General features: G+C 46.5%; 1 protein-coding gene across 1 annotated transcript in view; it reads right to left on the bottom strand.

The window, feature by feature from the left end:
• Window positions 1-11,412, bottom strand: part of PXN (paxillin) — a gene marked incomplete at its 5' end in the record, with an annotated part of 18,446 nt that extends 7,034 nt beyond the window's left edge. The window contains 5 exons of the mRNA XM_009072894.1: window positions 7,345-7,480; window positions 7,991-8,192; window positions 8,562-8,701; window positions 10,581-10,696; window positions 11,186-11,412. Coding sequence (XP_009071142.1) covers window positions 7,345-7,480; window positions 7,991-8,192; window positions 8,562-8,701; window positions 10,581-10,696; window positions 11,186-11,412 — 821 coding nt within the window. The remainder of the gene's footprint in view (window positions 1-7,344; window positions 7,481-7,990; window positions 8,193-8,561; window positions 8,702-10,580; window positions 10,697-11,185) is intronic.
• Window positions 11,413-11,682: the final 270 nt, after the last annotated feature.

Here is an 11,682-nt window from a genome sequence, read left to right as displayed (position 1 = left end):
TCAGAAGGAGGGGTGCTCACAACAGAAACCTCGTGATAATCATCATCAGAAGTTTTCCAGTGGAAGAGAGGCTGGGAAGCCAAGCTGAAGGAAGAGGAGGAGACTGGACTAGGAGCTGGGGTAGATGGCACATGGGAAGGCTGAGGTGGGAGTGAGAGGAGAGGTGCAGGGCCAGAGACATGAGAGGGAGCAGCATTAGCAGGGACTGTCTTTGCAGCTTCTGTGAGAGGCTGGAGCTGGGGAGAGGCTGGAACAGAGAGTGTCCTCCTTGGGAGGAGTGGGGATTCTGGAGGAAAAACCACCTAGAAAGACACGGAGGAAGAAGAAAGGTGAATAAATCCAAAGAGGAACCAACAAGCACTTCCTGCAACAGGAAGGCTGGCTGCTACCAGTATGTTTATCTAAGGAGGAAAAGCAGCAAGAAAGAGAAGGGAACTAGAAAATGTGCTGCAGTGTGTAGCTCAAGGAAGAGCACCATCTTATCCCCAGAACATCCTGCACAGGTTTGGCACTGGGCAGAACAAAGCATGTCCCTATGACAGGCTTCCCAGTGTGGTTTCAAAAATAATCCCCACATGGACATTTGACATGTGAGAGCAGCAGTCTGCACGAACAGATACCATCACCAGCACCCTGAGATCCCACTCCAGTTCTTGGACACACAGAACTAGGACCTGTGTGCTGCTTTCCTTCTCAGGCCAGAAAAGGGTCAATCCCTGAGATTTCCTCCTTCATTTCATGTTGTTTAGGACTCAGAAACTTAATCTGCACTTCCACACAATGCTATCCTGACAGTGGGATGTGCTGGAATTTCCCAGCACATGTCCCTGCTTTCTACCTTCTCTACTTGCTGCCCACCACTCTGCTCGTCCCCCCGGGGTCTGGCAGTGACAATGACCCCCTCTGTCAGCCAGGCATCCTGGCTTGGCCACTCCTCCTGCTCCTGGTTATCGATGCCCAGTTTGTCCTGCAGCTCTTCGATCAAGCGATCCTGGGACTCAGTCTTGTGAAATATGGCAGGACCTAGTTTACGCCTTGGAGAGAGGTCCCGAGACATTGGATGCACATTCGAAGTCTCTTTTGTCCTCTTGATTAAAGATTTAATCTAAATGATAAAGGTAAAAGTATCAGCAGAGAACAATGTCAGAGCAAGGCCCAAGATGCAACAGCACAAGCTCAAAGACGTTAGTGACAATTGTGAGCAGGAAGAGTGATGACATTTATTCCACAATGCCAAAATTCCTCTTGGCACAGCTCAGAACAGTGACTCAGTGCAAGGAAAAACCCTGTAAGGATAATCACAGCAGCCAAAAATAACTGTCTAGAAAAGGAAGGGAAAGATTAACCAGAGGGAAGCCAAGATAGGAGGTGCAGCATGACCACTCCACTGAGCATTAAAGAAACCTCAGCATCACAAGGGCACAGAGCAGCCTCTCTGTTTAGCCTTTACAAGCACAAGGCTTTTGGTAAGAGATGTCTGGTGCACAAAGTGTACTTCCTGCATGGGAAGGAACACTAACAGCTCAGTAATGAGACCTAAAAAGGCAAGCAGAGCAGAGGGGCTGCCATTCCCATCAGGAACATCCCCCAGTGGCATGAAACAGTTCTTTCATCTTTTCAGAGCTCTCTGTGGACTGAGCCTTACCCCAGCTAGGGAATAAAAGTCCACTTCACAAGGAAGCCCCTACAAACTGCCATGTTCTGTGCTGCTGAGTGACATGCAGAGGTGACCACAAGATAACGCTGAGGGTTCCAAAGCCCCGCGACATGCAGCTGTCAGTGGCACTGCTCAGAGCTGCATGCAGTTAGCGTGGGTGAGCCCAGGCACACTCACCCCACACACAGTGTTAGTGCACTGTCAGAACAGTCCTAGCTAGGACTCGTCCTACTCCCACATTCATTCAGTGCCTGCCTGGCCTGATGCAGAAATCCTCTCAGTGGGTGGTTTGGAGACACATGGCAGATCCCATTCAGCTTTCTGAAAGTTTTCAGGAGATTCCGGAGTGGCTGCAGAACTTCTGAACTGCTCATTTTTCTGGTCTCCTCTGGCTTTGTTCACGTTGGCAGTACCTGCCTTCCTAGTTCTCTCTCTGCTCTGCCTCCTCTTGCCCAGATCAGGACAGTCATCTGCCTTGGCTGCATATGGCACTTCAGCTTTTAGCTCCTGTCCTTGCTCCACTACAAAGCCCAATTGGTTTTTAGTGCCTGGGAAGACATCCCACCGATCCAGGGCAACCACAGAAGGTTCACAAACAGAATCCAAAACACTGCTGTTCTTTGCATGTACCTCTGGCACATGTGCAGGCAGCTCCAGGGCCCACAGCTCATCTAAAGCTGTTTCCACACTTCCGCCCTGGGAACAAAGGGCTGAGCTGTCCCTGAACACTCCCTGTTGATCCAGCTCTTTAGGGATTTGCCCCTTCCCTTGACCATTTATGGCATTTGAAATGGGTATGCTTGACATCTTGGGGTCAGTTCTTTGCTCCTCCTTATCGGCCTCTTCTGCCAAATCACACCCTAGGCCTTGTGCCTCCACATTAGCAGATCTACAGAGAAGCTCCACAGTGGAGGCTGGCACAGCCTGGGAAGCGCTTCTAGAAGAGTCAGGCTTTCTGCTCAGCTGAGTCAAGCTTGCTGAGGTCCCCTGCTCCCCACGAGTAGCATAACCAGAAGAGATCCGAGGTGGGGGCACAGGGACTGTGTGTGTCAAACGGGGCACAGGTGGAGGGGCAGCAGAGTGCCCTGAGACAGGCAGAACTGCAGTGTTACTGCCCTTCTCAACGCAGAGCACTGCGGAGGGGGCAGATGTTGGCACCGTCGAGTCCCCACTGTGACTTGCAGAAGGGTGTGTGGAATGGGGCAGCACTGTTAAACTGTGAGGAGTGTTGCTGGAGTCTGCATTTGCTGAACTGGGAACTGGCTCTAGGGAGGGTTCAGAACTCAGAGACATAGTGGAACTAGTCTGCAAAAGGAGACAGAAGGAATAAGGAGAGAAAAAGATAAAGACAGAGGTAAGGAGAAGAAAAAAAAAAAAGCAAAGAATTAAGCATTATAACAATCATGACCTCCAAATCATAAAGCCATGTGATCCAAAGCCTGACTTCCAAAAGGAAAGAAAATGAGGTATCAAAGAGCAGAAGCAATATGACATTGTACTGATCTTCACATGAATTCTACAGCCATGGAGATCCTTTTCCTGTGCTGCCCTCCTAAGTGACAGCTCACGTGTCCACCTGCAGCTGTGACAGGGGCATGCCAGGGCCACTGGGACGCCAGCTCCAGACCCAGGAACGTCTAGACTGTGTGTAAAGGTCACATTAACTTGCTCAGAGTCAGACATGTAAATTTTACATTTCAAAGCTGAAAATATGCAATCAATTAATACAACAAAGCATGACATTTTCTTCTTGATACACTAATAAAATGCTCCAGTTGGCCGAGTTCATGGCCATGAAAACAAAGCTTCAGGGCATTCACAGCAAGAGCAGCTGACATGGACTTTGTTCTATTCACATCACTAATCTCACCTTGGATGTGGCACACACTGAATCTATGTGAGTCTGTCAGTCACTCCATGCCCTTGTAAGCATTGCTTAGGTGGCAGATTAGCCTCGTCCCCTTAGGCCAAAGACATTACAATAAAATCAGCACTAAATTTGTTCCAAAATACACTTTAAGAAGAGCAACTAATACAGAGATTTTGGTTCTTCTTTACTTACAGGATCTTTTGAAAACAAAAGACCACGGGTCCTTCTTTCCCCACTTCCAGTGGTTCCTGGCTAAACTCCAGGAGACAAACTAGCATTACTATTTTTTCTTAAAAGAGGAAAATCACAACTGTAGCTTGGACAACAGCAGGTGAGCACAAAAGCAATGCTGAGCCCTCTCAAGTTTAAAAACCTATCCAACAAAGGATTTCCAAATCCAAGAGCTATCAAGACCTGCTCTGATTCTTAGTCACATTTTCCAAGGAAGCCTCGAGGAGTTAGATTCTTATGCTGTAAGGTGGCAGAGCACATAACTTCCAAAGCCCCATGTGGGGCTCTCGGTATCTCGGTATCTCCGGTATCTCGGTCTCTGCTTAACCTTTCTGTGATACTTATCATGAATAAAAGGATAAAATTAACCAGGACATGCACAAAACCTGTCAGTAGGAGAAAGAGACATCTATCTTCAGCTGACCTAAGCTGCTACCATCCTGAGGGGCCAGGAGCTGGCACACACACAGAGTAGTGCTACAGGGAGACTGTGCTCAGAAAGGTAATCAGTATCGGTCTCTGCTTAACCTTTCTGTGATACTTATCATGAATAAAAGGATAAAATTAACCAGGACATGCACAAAACCTGTCAGTAGGAGAAAGAGACATCTATCTTCAGCTGACCTAAGCTGCTACCATCCTGAGGGGCCAGGAGCTGGCACACACACAGAGTAGTGCTACAGGGAGACTGTGCTCAGAAAGGTAATCAGTAAGAAAATTCATTATCTTTCCCTTGAGTAAGGCCCACAGTCCCAGCAGAGAGGAAAAGGACTAATAAGTACATTTAGTAGTTAAAATGAGGGAATTTCACAATATTGCCCTCTCGTTGTATTTTGCCTAAGCTGGATGCACAAGTAACCTGGTTTGACGCTGTGCATCACATGTAGTTTCCAGACTTCTTAAAATGAAGTCAGTAATTTTCAAGGCAAGACTAACATTTTGGTCAAAAGCAAGTAATGACAACATATTAAAACCAAAACAAGAGCAACGGGTAAGCACTCCACAGTAACAGCACAGTTAACTACAAGCACCCAGCCATGCAGTGAGCAGGCATCGTATTACACAGCAATGGCAGAGGGTGAAAAAACAAGTGCATTAAGTAATCTCAGTGCCTGCTGACTGATGAGCCAGATAACCAAAATCAAATGGATTCTGTAAGCAAAAAGAATGACCAACTCATTAAAGCGAGCAAAAGATGATAAAAGGGTAATGTGTCAGCCTAGAACAGCACTTTTTATTCTAGGGTTCAAGAGACATCAAGCAGCAATGCCTCCACTCCTCCCTCCCAACCCCACCTACTGCAACTTCTAGCTGTACCAACTACACTAATTACACATCATACTTGGGTCTTCTGTCCTATTTCCTGTAATCACACACAGGTCTGGAATTCAAACCTTTCATCTTTCACCTTTGTGAAGACTTTGCTTTTCTCCCCTCGGACACTGGTACAGACTAGAACACTTTTTTACAGACAAACTAACACTACCAGTTGGCACAAAGAAGAGGCAAAACCAAACAAATAAGACTGAAGGGAAAATGTAGCAACCTGGAGCACAGGACAAAAGGAAAGTAACTTAGAAACAGTCAATGACATCATTAGCAAAAGGACAATGATCACAGAAATCATGTTCTTTGTGCTCCAGGAAGAATGTTTAGGCACAGATGAGCTCAAGGCCTTGCAAAAGTACAAATGGTGAGTTTATAAAGCCCAAATCTTAAATCTTGCTGCGTTTCAGTTTGGTCTCACAGGTCAACCAGAAGCTAAGCCAGAAGGCAGGCACTGTTACAGAGAGCAGCTTGTCTGTCACACAGCTCTCACACCTGGGCAAGGTCCTTCTCAGGTGCCCAGAGCTCACCTAGGAGCAAAGGCTGGTGGCAGCAGCCACACCCCAACTTTATTTTCTGAGCCTTGATAAAAGCATCAGGGACACAAGGGCATAGTGCTCAACTCCCACAGCACAGGGAAGGAGCAAGGCAGGAAATGTCATGAGCACAAGTGGGAACCCTCTCCAGCTTCACAACACTGCAGTGTTTCAACCAGGCTGAACAGACACTTGCGGATATCCTGCATTACACCCTAGGACCTAATATGGAGAAAAAAGGCAACACTAAGGTGTCAATATTTGCAATTGATTAAATACACACCAGTCTAGAGAAAACAGTGAGTAACTCTCAGATTCTCACAAAATTAAGTGCATGTGCGAGAAATGGCAGACTGAATTCCACTCCAGCAAGCACAAGGCAAGTGTAGCCCCACATAGTGTGTGCCCACTGCTGGGTCCTGAACTCACACACCTGGTCACAACTCTGGAAACTAATCACCTCCAGGGAACCCACACACATGGAAAGCCCTCACAGGAATGATGGATATGTTCTCTCTGAGAACAGCAACCAGGAAAGCTGTCACTGAACATCCTGTCTACCTCTCCTCAAAACATTGCTCAGCTCTGGCTGTCACATCTGAAGTCATCTAGGAGAGGATGGAGTTCAGCACAGACAAAAGAAACTCCAGGCATCAGCAGAATCTTTCATATGAGGATAAACCAGAAAGCTGGGCACCCTCCTGGGATTAGAAAGCAGACTTGGATGTATATGTAAGAAAGGCAAACCTAACAATGAGATCAGAGAACACCTAGCATACTGGCTTTCCCCACCTCTCTCAGAGCAAATTCAAGTCAATAAGTCAGTGAGACTATAAAAGCAACGCAGCTGAAAGTAGAAAGTGAGAAAATATTGTTCACTTTGCTATGACTATGGGTAAATGAAGTGTCATGAAAATAATCTCCACAGTTAATCATCTAGTGCAGGAATGGTAACATACCTACATGAATAAAGCACAAGTTATCCAAGCATATATGCCAAGTGCTTCACGTATCAAGATGACCATGGGCAAGTTACTCCTGAGATTATGCTATTACAGGATTTTTGTGCTACTTGTGACTAAAATAGCAGTTCTTTTCTAATACAACAGTTTAATTTCCAAACAAGATTCTGATTAGTATTTGCCAACCTCTGCCCCTGCAAGAGGCTCAAACTTTAATCCCATTTTGAGGTGAATCAGAGATTTTAAGAAGAAACCTTTGAAATCTCCAGCTGTCTGATGCAAAGGCTTCAAGGCTTACACTACATGCTTGGAAGATCCTCCTCAGGGAAAGCACATCAGGGTAAAAACACACTCCAGAGAGGAGGGTCATCCCACAGAACAGAAGGGCCTGGTCTCTGTCAGTAAGCAGAGCAGTGTCCCATGCCTCCTCCTTCTCATTAAGTTGTAGCACAGCAAAATAATTCACCCTGTTCTGAGCAGTTAACTAAGCTCATTATCTTTGGCAAACAGACAAACTGCAGAACCGAAGGAAAAACAGATCCCAAAACTGCCTTACCCTGCCAGTGATGAGAATTTATAGCAGTCAAGAACACCTACAACAGCACTCAGAAAGCACAGATACCACCACAGAAGTTTCTCAGAGCAAGTGTCAGAGGTAAGGAGAGCATTCTGGACACCAAACAAGACCAGCAGATGTGGCTGCCAGGCAAGAGAGACTGGGGATGGGAAGAACTGATGAAATATGAAGTTGTCATGAAGTACCTTGAAGTCAGAGAGAGATGCCATCAGCTCATCCAGCTCTCTCGTGGCTGAGGAAGCAGACATACGTGTCTGCTGCTGACTGGCCGTGACGCGCTGGGGGCTGCTCACCTCGCCCTGGCTCACGGTGATCGCAGGCCTGGCAAGGGGGGCAAAACACATCAAATTACAAAAGAGTGTGTTTTAGCCTGAGAGAGCACTTCTAGACTGGAAGTCCCACTGCTCCCCCAGGAAAGCACAGCACAATGAGTTTCATCAGCACAGCCCACCCTGGCCAGCCCTGCCCCAGGCCCTGCTTCCCCAACAACACACAGACCCTGTCCCTGTCTGGTCTCACATGGGCACACACACACCCTCCACTAAGAAGCAGACTATGACCAAACGCTCATTTTGCAGACAGTGGTGGTCAGCTATAAATCTGAGTTTGAACAATTCACCTCTTATGCATGACTTATGCATTTTTTCATCCCAGGGTAGATAAAAGAGCACGAGCATCTTCATGCACTCACTCAACATCTGGCCCTTTAGACAAACAAAGTCTGTCTTCCATCCATCATTCTCCCGCAGCTGCTGCCCCTACACCAGTCACCATTCCCACAGGAGCCTGTCCCACCCCACCCAAGCCTGCAATCACCAAAACATTACTCACACTGGACTTGGCACAGAGCTCTCCAGCTCATCCAGCAGGCTCTCCACGCTGGGACGCACATCCTCGATGCCGCGTGCGCCATTTCGCTTTGGTTTTTCCTTTGTCGGGAGTGCAGTCTTCACTCCCCCAGGGCTGCTGTTCTCTGGGACAACATAGTGAGCACCAGTCACAGTGGGCAATGATGGGCTTCTGCCAGCTTCATCTGAAGAAAGGGGAGCAGGAAAGAGCCATTCAGAGCCCCAGGTCCACACATATATGCTAATCACAGGCAAGAACAACAAATTGCCCAGAAATCTTGTGGAACATCCACCTTTGAGGATATTAAGCACCTAACAGTGCAAGGACTTGAGCAACTTAATCTAATTTTCAAACTTTAGTTAGAGCCAGTTTTGAGATTGGCCTTGCTTTGAGCAGGCTGCTGCAGCACAGACTGCAAGAGATCCCACCCATAGTAAACGAACCTTTGATCAAGGGCTGGAGGGGTTTCCCCTCAGTCAAGATGTCAGAAGGAAAAAGCAGGTTACTATTCTGAGAAGCAAACTACCCACTCACACCAGATGTCTTGCCTTACCTGCTGGGAAGCCACCAGCTGGAGCATGTTGAACAGCATTCAGTTCCAGAAGGAGTCTGTCCAGTTCTGAGAGGTTGCTGCCCAGAGAGGAGCTGTTCATTGTGGGAGATGGTTCCGCTGACTTCTGCTTGTTTGGGAAACTAAAGATAAAAGGGAAACGCGAAAGTTTTGTGTCAAGATACAGCAGAAGAATGGAGGGGAAATCACATTAGGTTCCCAAAGTTTACACATCTACTGTGATCTTTCAGGGCTGATTTAGCTCTCCGGGAAAGAAGAAGGGCTTTGTGATATGACTAAACACAACCACTGCTTAGTCACACCTTCGGTTATCAGTTACAAAGAAGCAGCCTTGATGGGCAGAGCCTCTGCTTTTAGGACTATGTGCTGCCAAGCCCTGCAGCAAAGAGTTAACTGTCTGCAGATCCAAAATGCACAGAACAGCAGCAGAACCATTAGCTCACATAGAGGAAAATGACTTGTTTCTGCTGACACCACACCAAGCAGCAAAATCCTCCTCCCTGAAGTGAGGGAATGCAGGGCTAGCACAGCCTGGAGAAAGAGGCAAAGTACAAACTTCAAGCTATCAGCAAAAACTCAGAAACAATAGGTTATGTGATAGCCTCTTGCAACATTCAAGGTCTCTTTTCAAGTCCTGAGACTTTAATTTGGGGAACTCTAATCAATTCATAAGAAAGTAACTTGATATGTTTTCTACTGTGTTAAAAATACAAGCATGTATAAAACATTGGCTGTAATTACAGCTTATCTTATATGGGTGATACCACTTACCACACAGAAATGCAAACTGTTTCAAGGCAAAATTGGCATCAATGCAGTGATTTTATAGAAATTACACTGTAGTAACAGCCTTCTCATGGTTAATGACAGGGAATTTCTTTTTTTCCTAGTTTTACAAATGAAGGAAGAATAACTCTTAATGCTCTAGAGGTTCTTATTTTATCAGAAAGATACTTTCCAAATCCAAAATGGGAACTTCTGCCTTGTGCACAGGACCATCAGAAAGTTAACACCTAACAGGCTTAAGGACTCTGATACCTGTAGCACCAGTGGCAATTATGAATTCCATCAGGGCAGTTATCACCCTTCTCTTCCGACTGAAAAACAAAAAATCCACAACTGCAATCGGAGGAGGACATACTTCATCCCAAACCACCACACCAGCTACAATTCACACCAGAACCAAGCCATGCCAGACCCTTGTACAGAAGGACTTATGGCTGTAATTACCTCCATTTTGCACTAATTACATGCAGTCATCTGAAAAAATTGCAATTACTGCCTCTATTGGGCCATCTCTGGCTAGGCTAGGCCTGCGTCAACCCAGAATTAGTTCTGGTTGGAAGCAACTTCCTGCTCAGCAGAAAGAGCTGATGTGGCTAGAACATGACACCAAAGAAACAGCAGTCTCCACACTGTAACAAGGTGCCCAGGATGAAGTTCTGACAGCCTTTTCCTCACATGTCAGCAGAACAGTCTGTTCAACTGTACAGGTTAGTCCTGCAGTCTCTCAAAGTCAGAGCAGTTGCCTTTGCAAGTATAAACTCATTATCTATCAATCATCTACAGAGATGGAAGTTTTAAGATGTTCAAATTTACCTGAAAATTCAAGACACTGCACATCCTGCCAAGTCACAGGTATTGAGTTCCCTAGGATAACTGACCCAAAGGCCACTCACCTCCTAGAGAACTTTTGCACTGCTTAACAGGGGGATGGATTTGTCACTTGCCTCTGGATCATGTCCTTCACAATACAATCCAGACCCTGCTCTGTCTGTTGGACCTTTAACCTCTTGCAGCTGAGCAAGCCAAAGGGCCAGGTCAGCCTTTGAAGTGAGTATGAAAGTTACAGTGGTGTCTTACAAAAGAGGTAATCAAAGCCAACACCAGGCAACATAACACATACAGGGAGCAGTGTTTGTTTCCACTTATAGAAGGCAGTTTGAGCCTCAGCAGGCTGGACCTGTGAGTCAGGCTTATCTCTTAACAGGGACAAGATACCTGTAGACGTGTTCCTCTTCACTGGCACGGGGAGAAGGAGAGCTGAGCCCGTCTCTAGGCACTGAGGCACTGGAGCTTTTGGCACTAGAGCTGTATATAGGAGACTGGGACTGAGGCTGTGGAAATGAGATTTGTATTGGAAACAGAGAATGCAAATATGTACACTACTGCATTGCTAACCCACACATGGATAGGGCAGAACAACGCCCAGTAGAAGAAAAGAACCCTGCTCTCTAGCCAACCCAGACTCTATCAGATCAGCTACACCAGGAACAACTGTTCTCCACTCGCTCCAGACTCGCCAGTGAGTCGCAGCTCCGTGCTGGAAAGCCCCAGTCTGCTTTCCACAGGCTGCAGGACAGATGACTAACAACACTCTCATCGTACTACCATTTTGTCAGAACAATGACGATAGGTTTCAAATACTTTTTTGCCATTTGCTCCAACTAGTTAATTCTAATAAAAACCCACACCTCCCCCCATTTCCCCCCTCCGTCCACAGCCAAACTCATTTTCACTTGTTATTCCCTCCTCTTTACTTTCTTGAGAGATACTGCACCCACAAAACAAGCAGGCACACTCCCCACCCGCACACGTTCACTTACTTGCTGGTGGCTGTATCTGGGTGTATTGGGTTGCCACTGGTCCAAGGGGTCAATCACAGTGCCATTCAAGGCCTCATTGGAAGGTGGTGGGGGCACTGGAGGTGGCACAGAAATCTCCTGGTACGTGTGGTTTCCAGTTGGGTAGGAGTAAGGTGTTTCCTCCGCGAGAAACAGTGGCCGTTTGGAGATAAGTGAGGTGGTGGATTCCAGGTCTGCCAGTAAGGCGTCTGCAGGAAAACAAAAAGAAACCCAAAATGGTAAAAGGTTGGACTACAGCTTTGTCTCTTCCTTCTCATTCAAGGTATCTGTATCAGAAGGGTTTTGGGAAGACTTTTCATCTAGGTTAATCTACCCAATGCCTTGAAAAATGTTAATGTTGCCCAGGAATGAATGAGTTAATCAAACTTCTACTACAAAGAAAACACCAAGAGGTAACAAAGTAGCCAGAAAAGCTGTGTCAGTCTCAGATTTTTGTCTTAACCGGAAAACTGCCCAAC

The sequence above is a fragment of the Acanthisitta chloris genome, unplaced genomic scaffold (genome assembly GCF_000695815.1).
Source record: "Acanthisitta chloris isolate BGI_N310 unplaced genomic scaffold, ASM69581v1 scaffold45404, whole genome shotgun sequence".
In the NCBI taxonomy this organism is placed as follows: domain Eukaryota; kingdom Metazoa; phylum Chordata; class Aves; order Passeriformes; family Acanthisittidae; genus Acanthisitta; species Acanthisitta chloris.
This window is presented reverse-complemented; position numbering and strand designations above follow the sequence as displayed.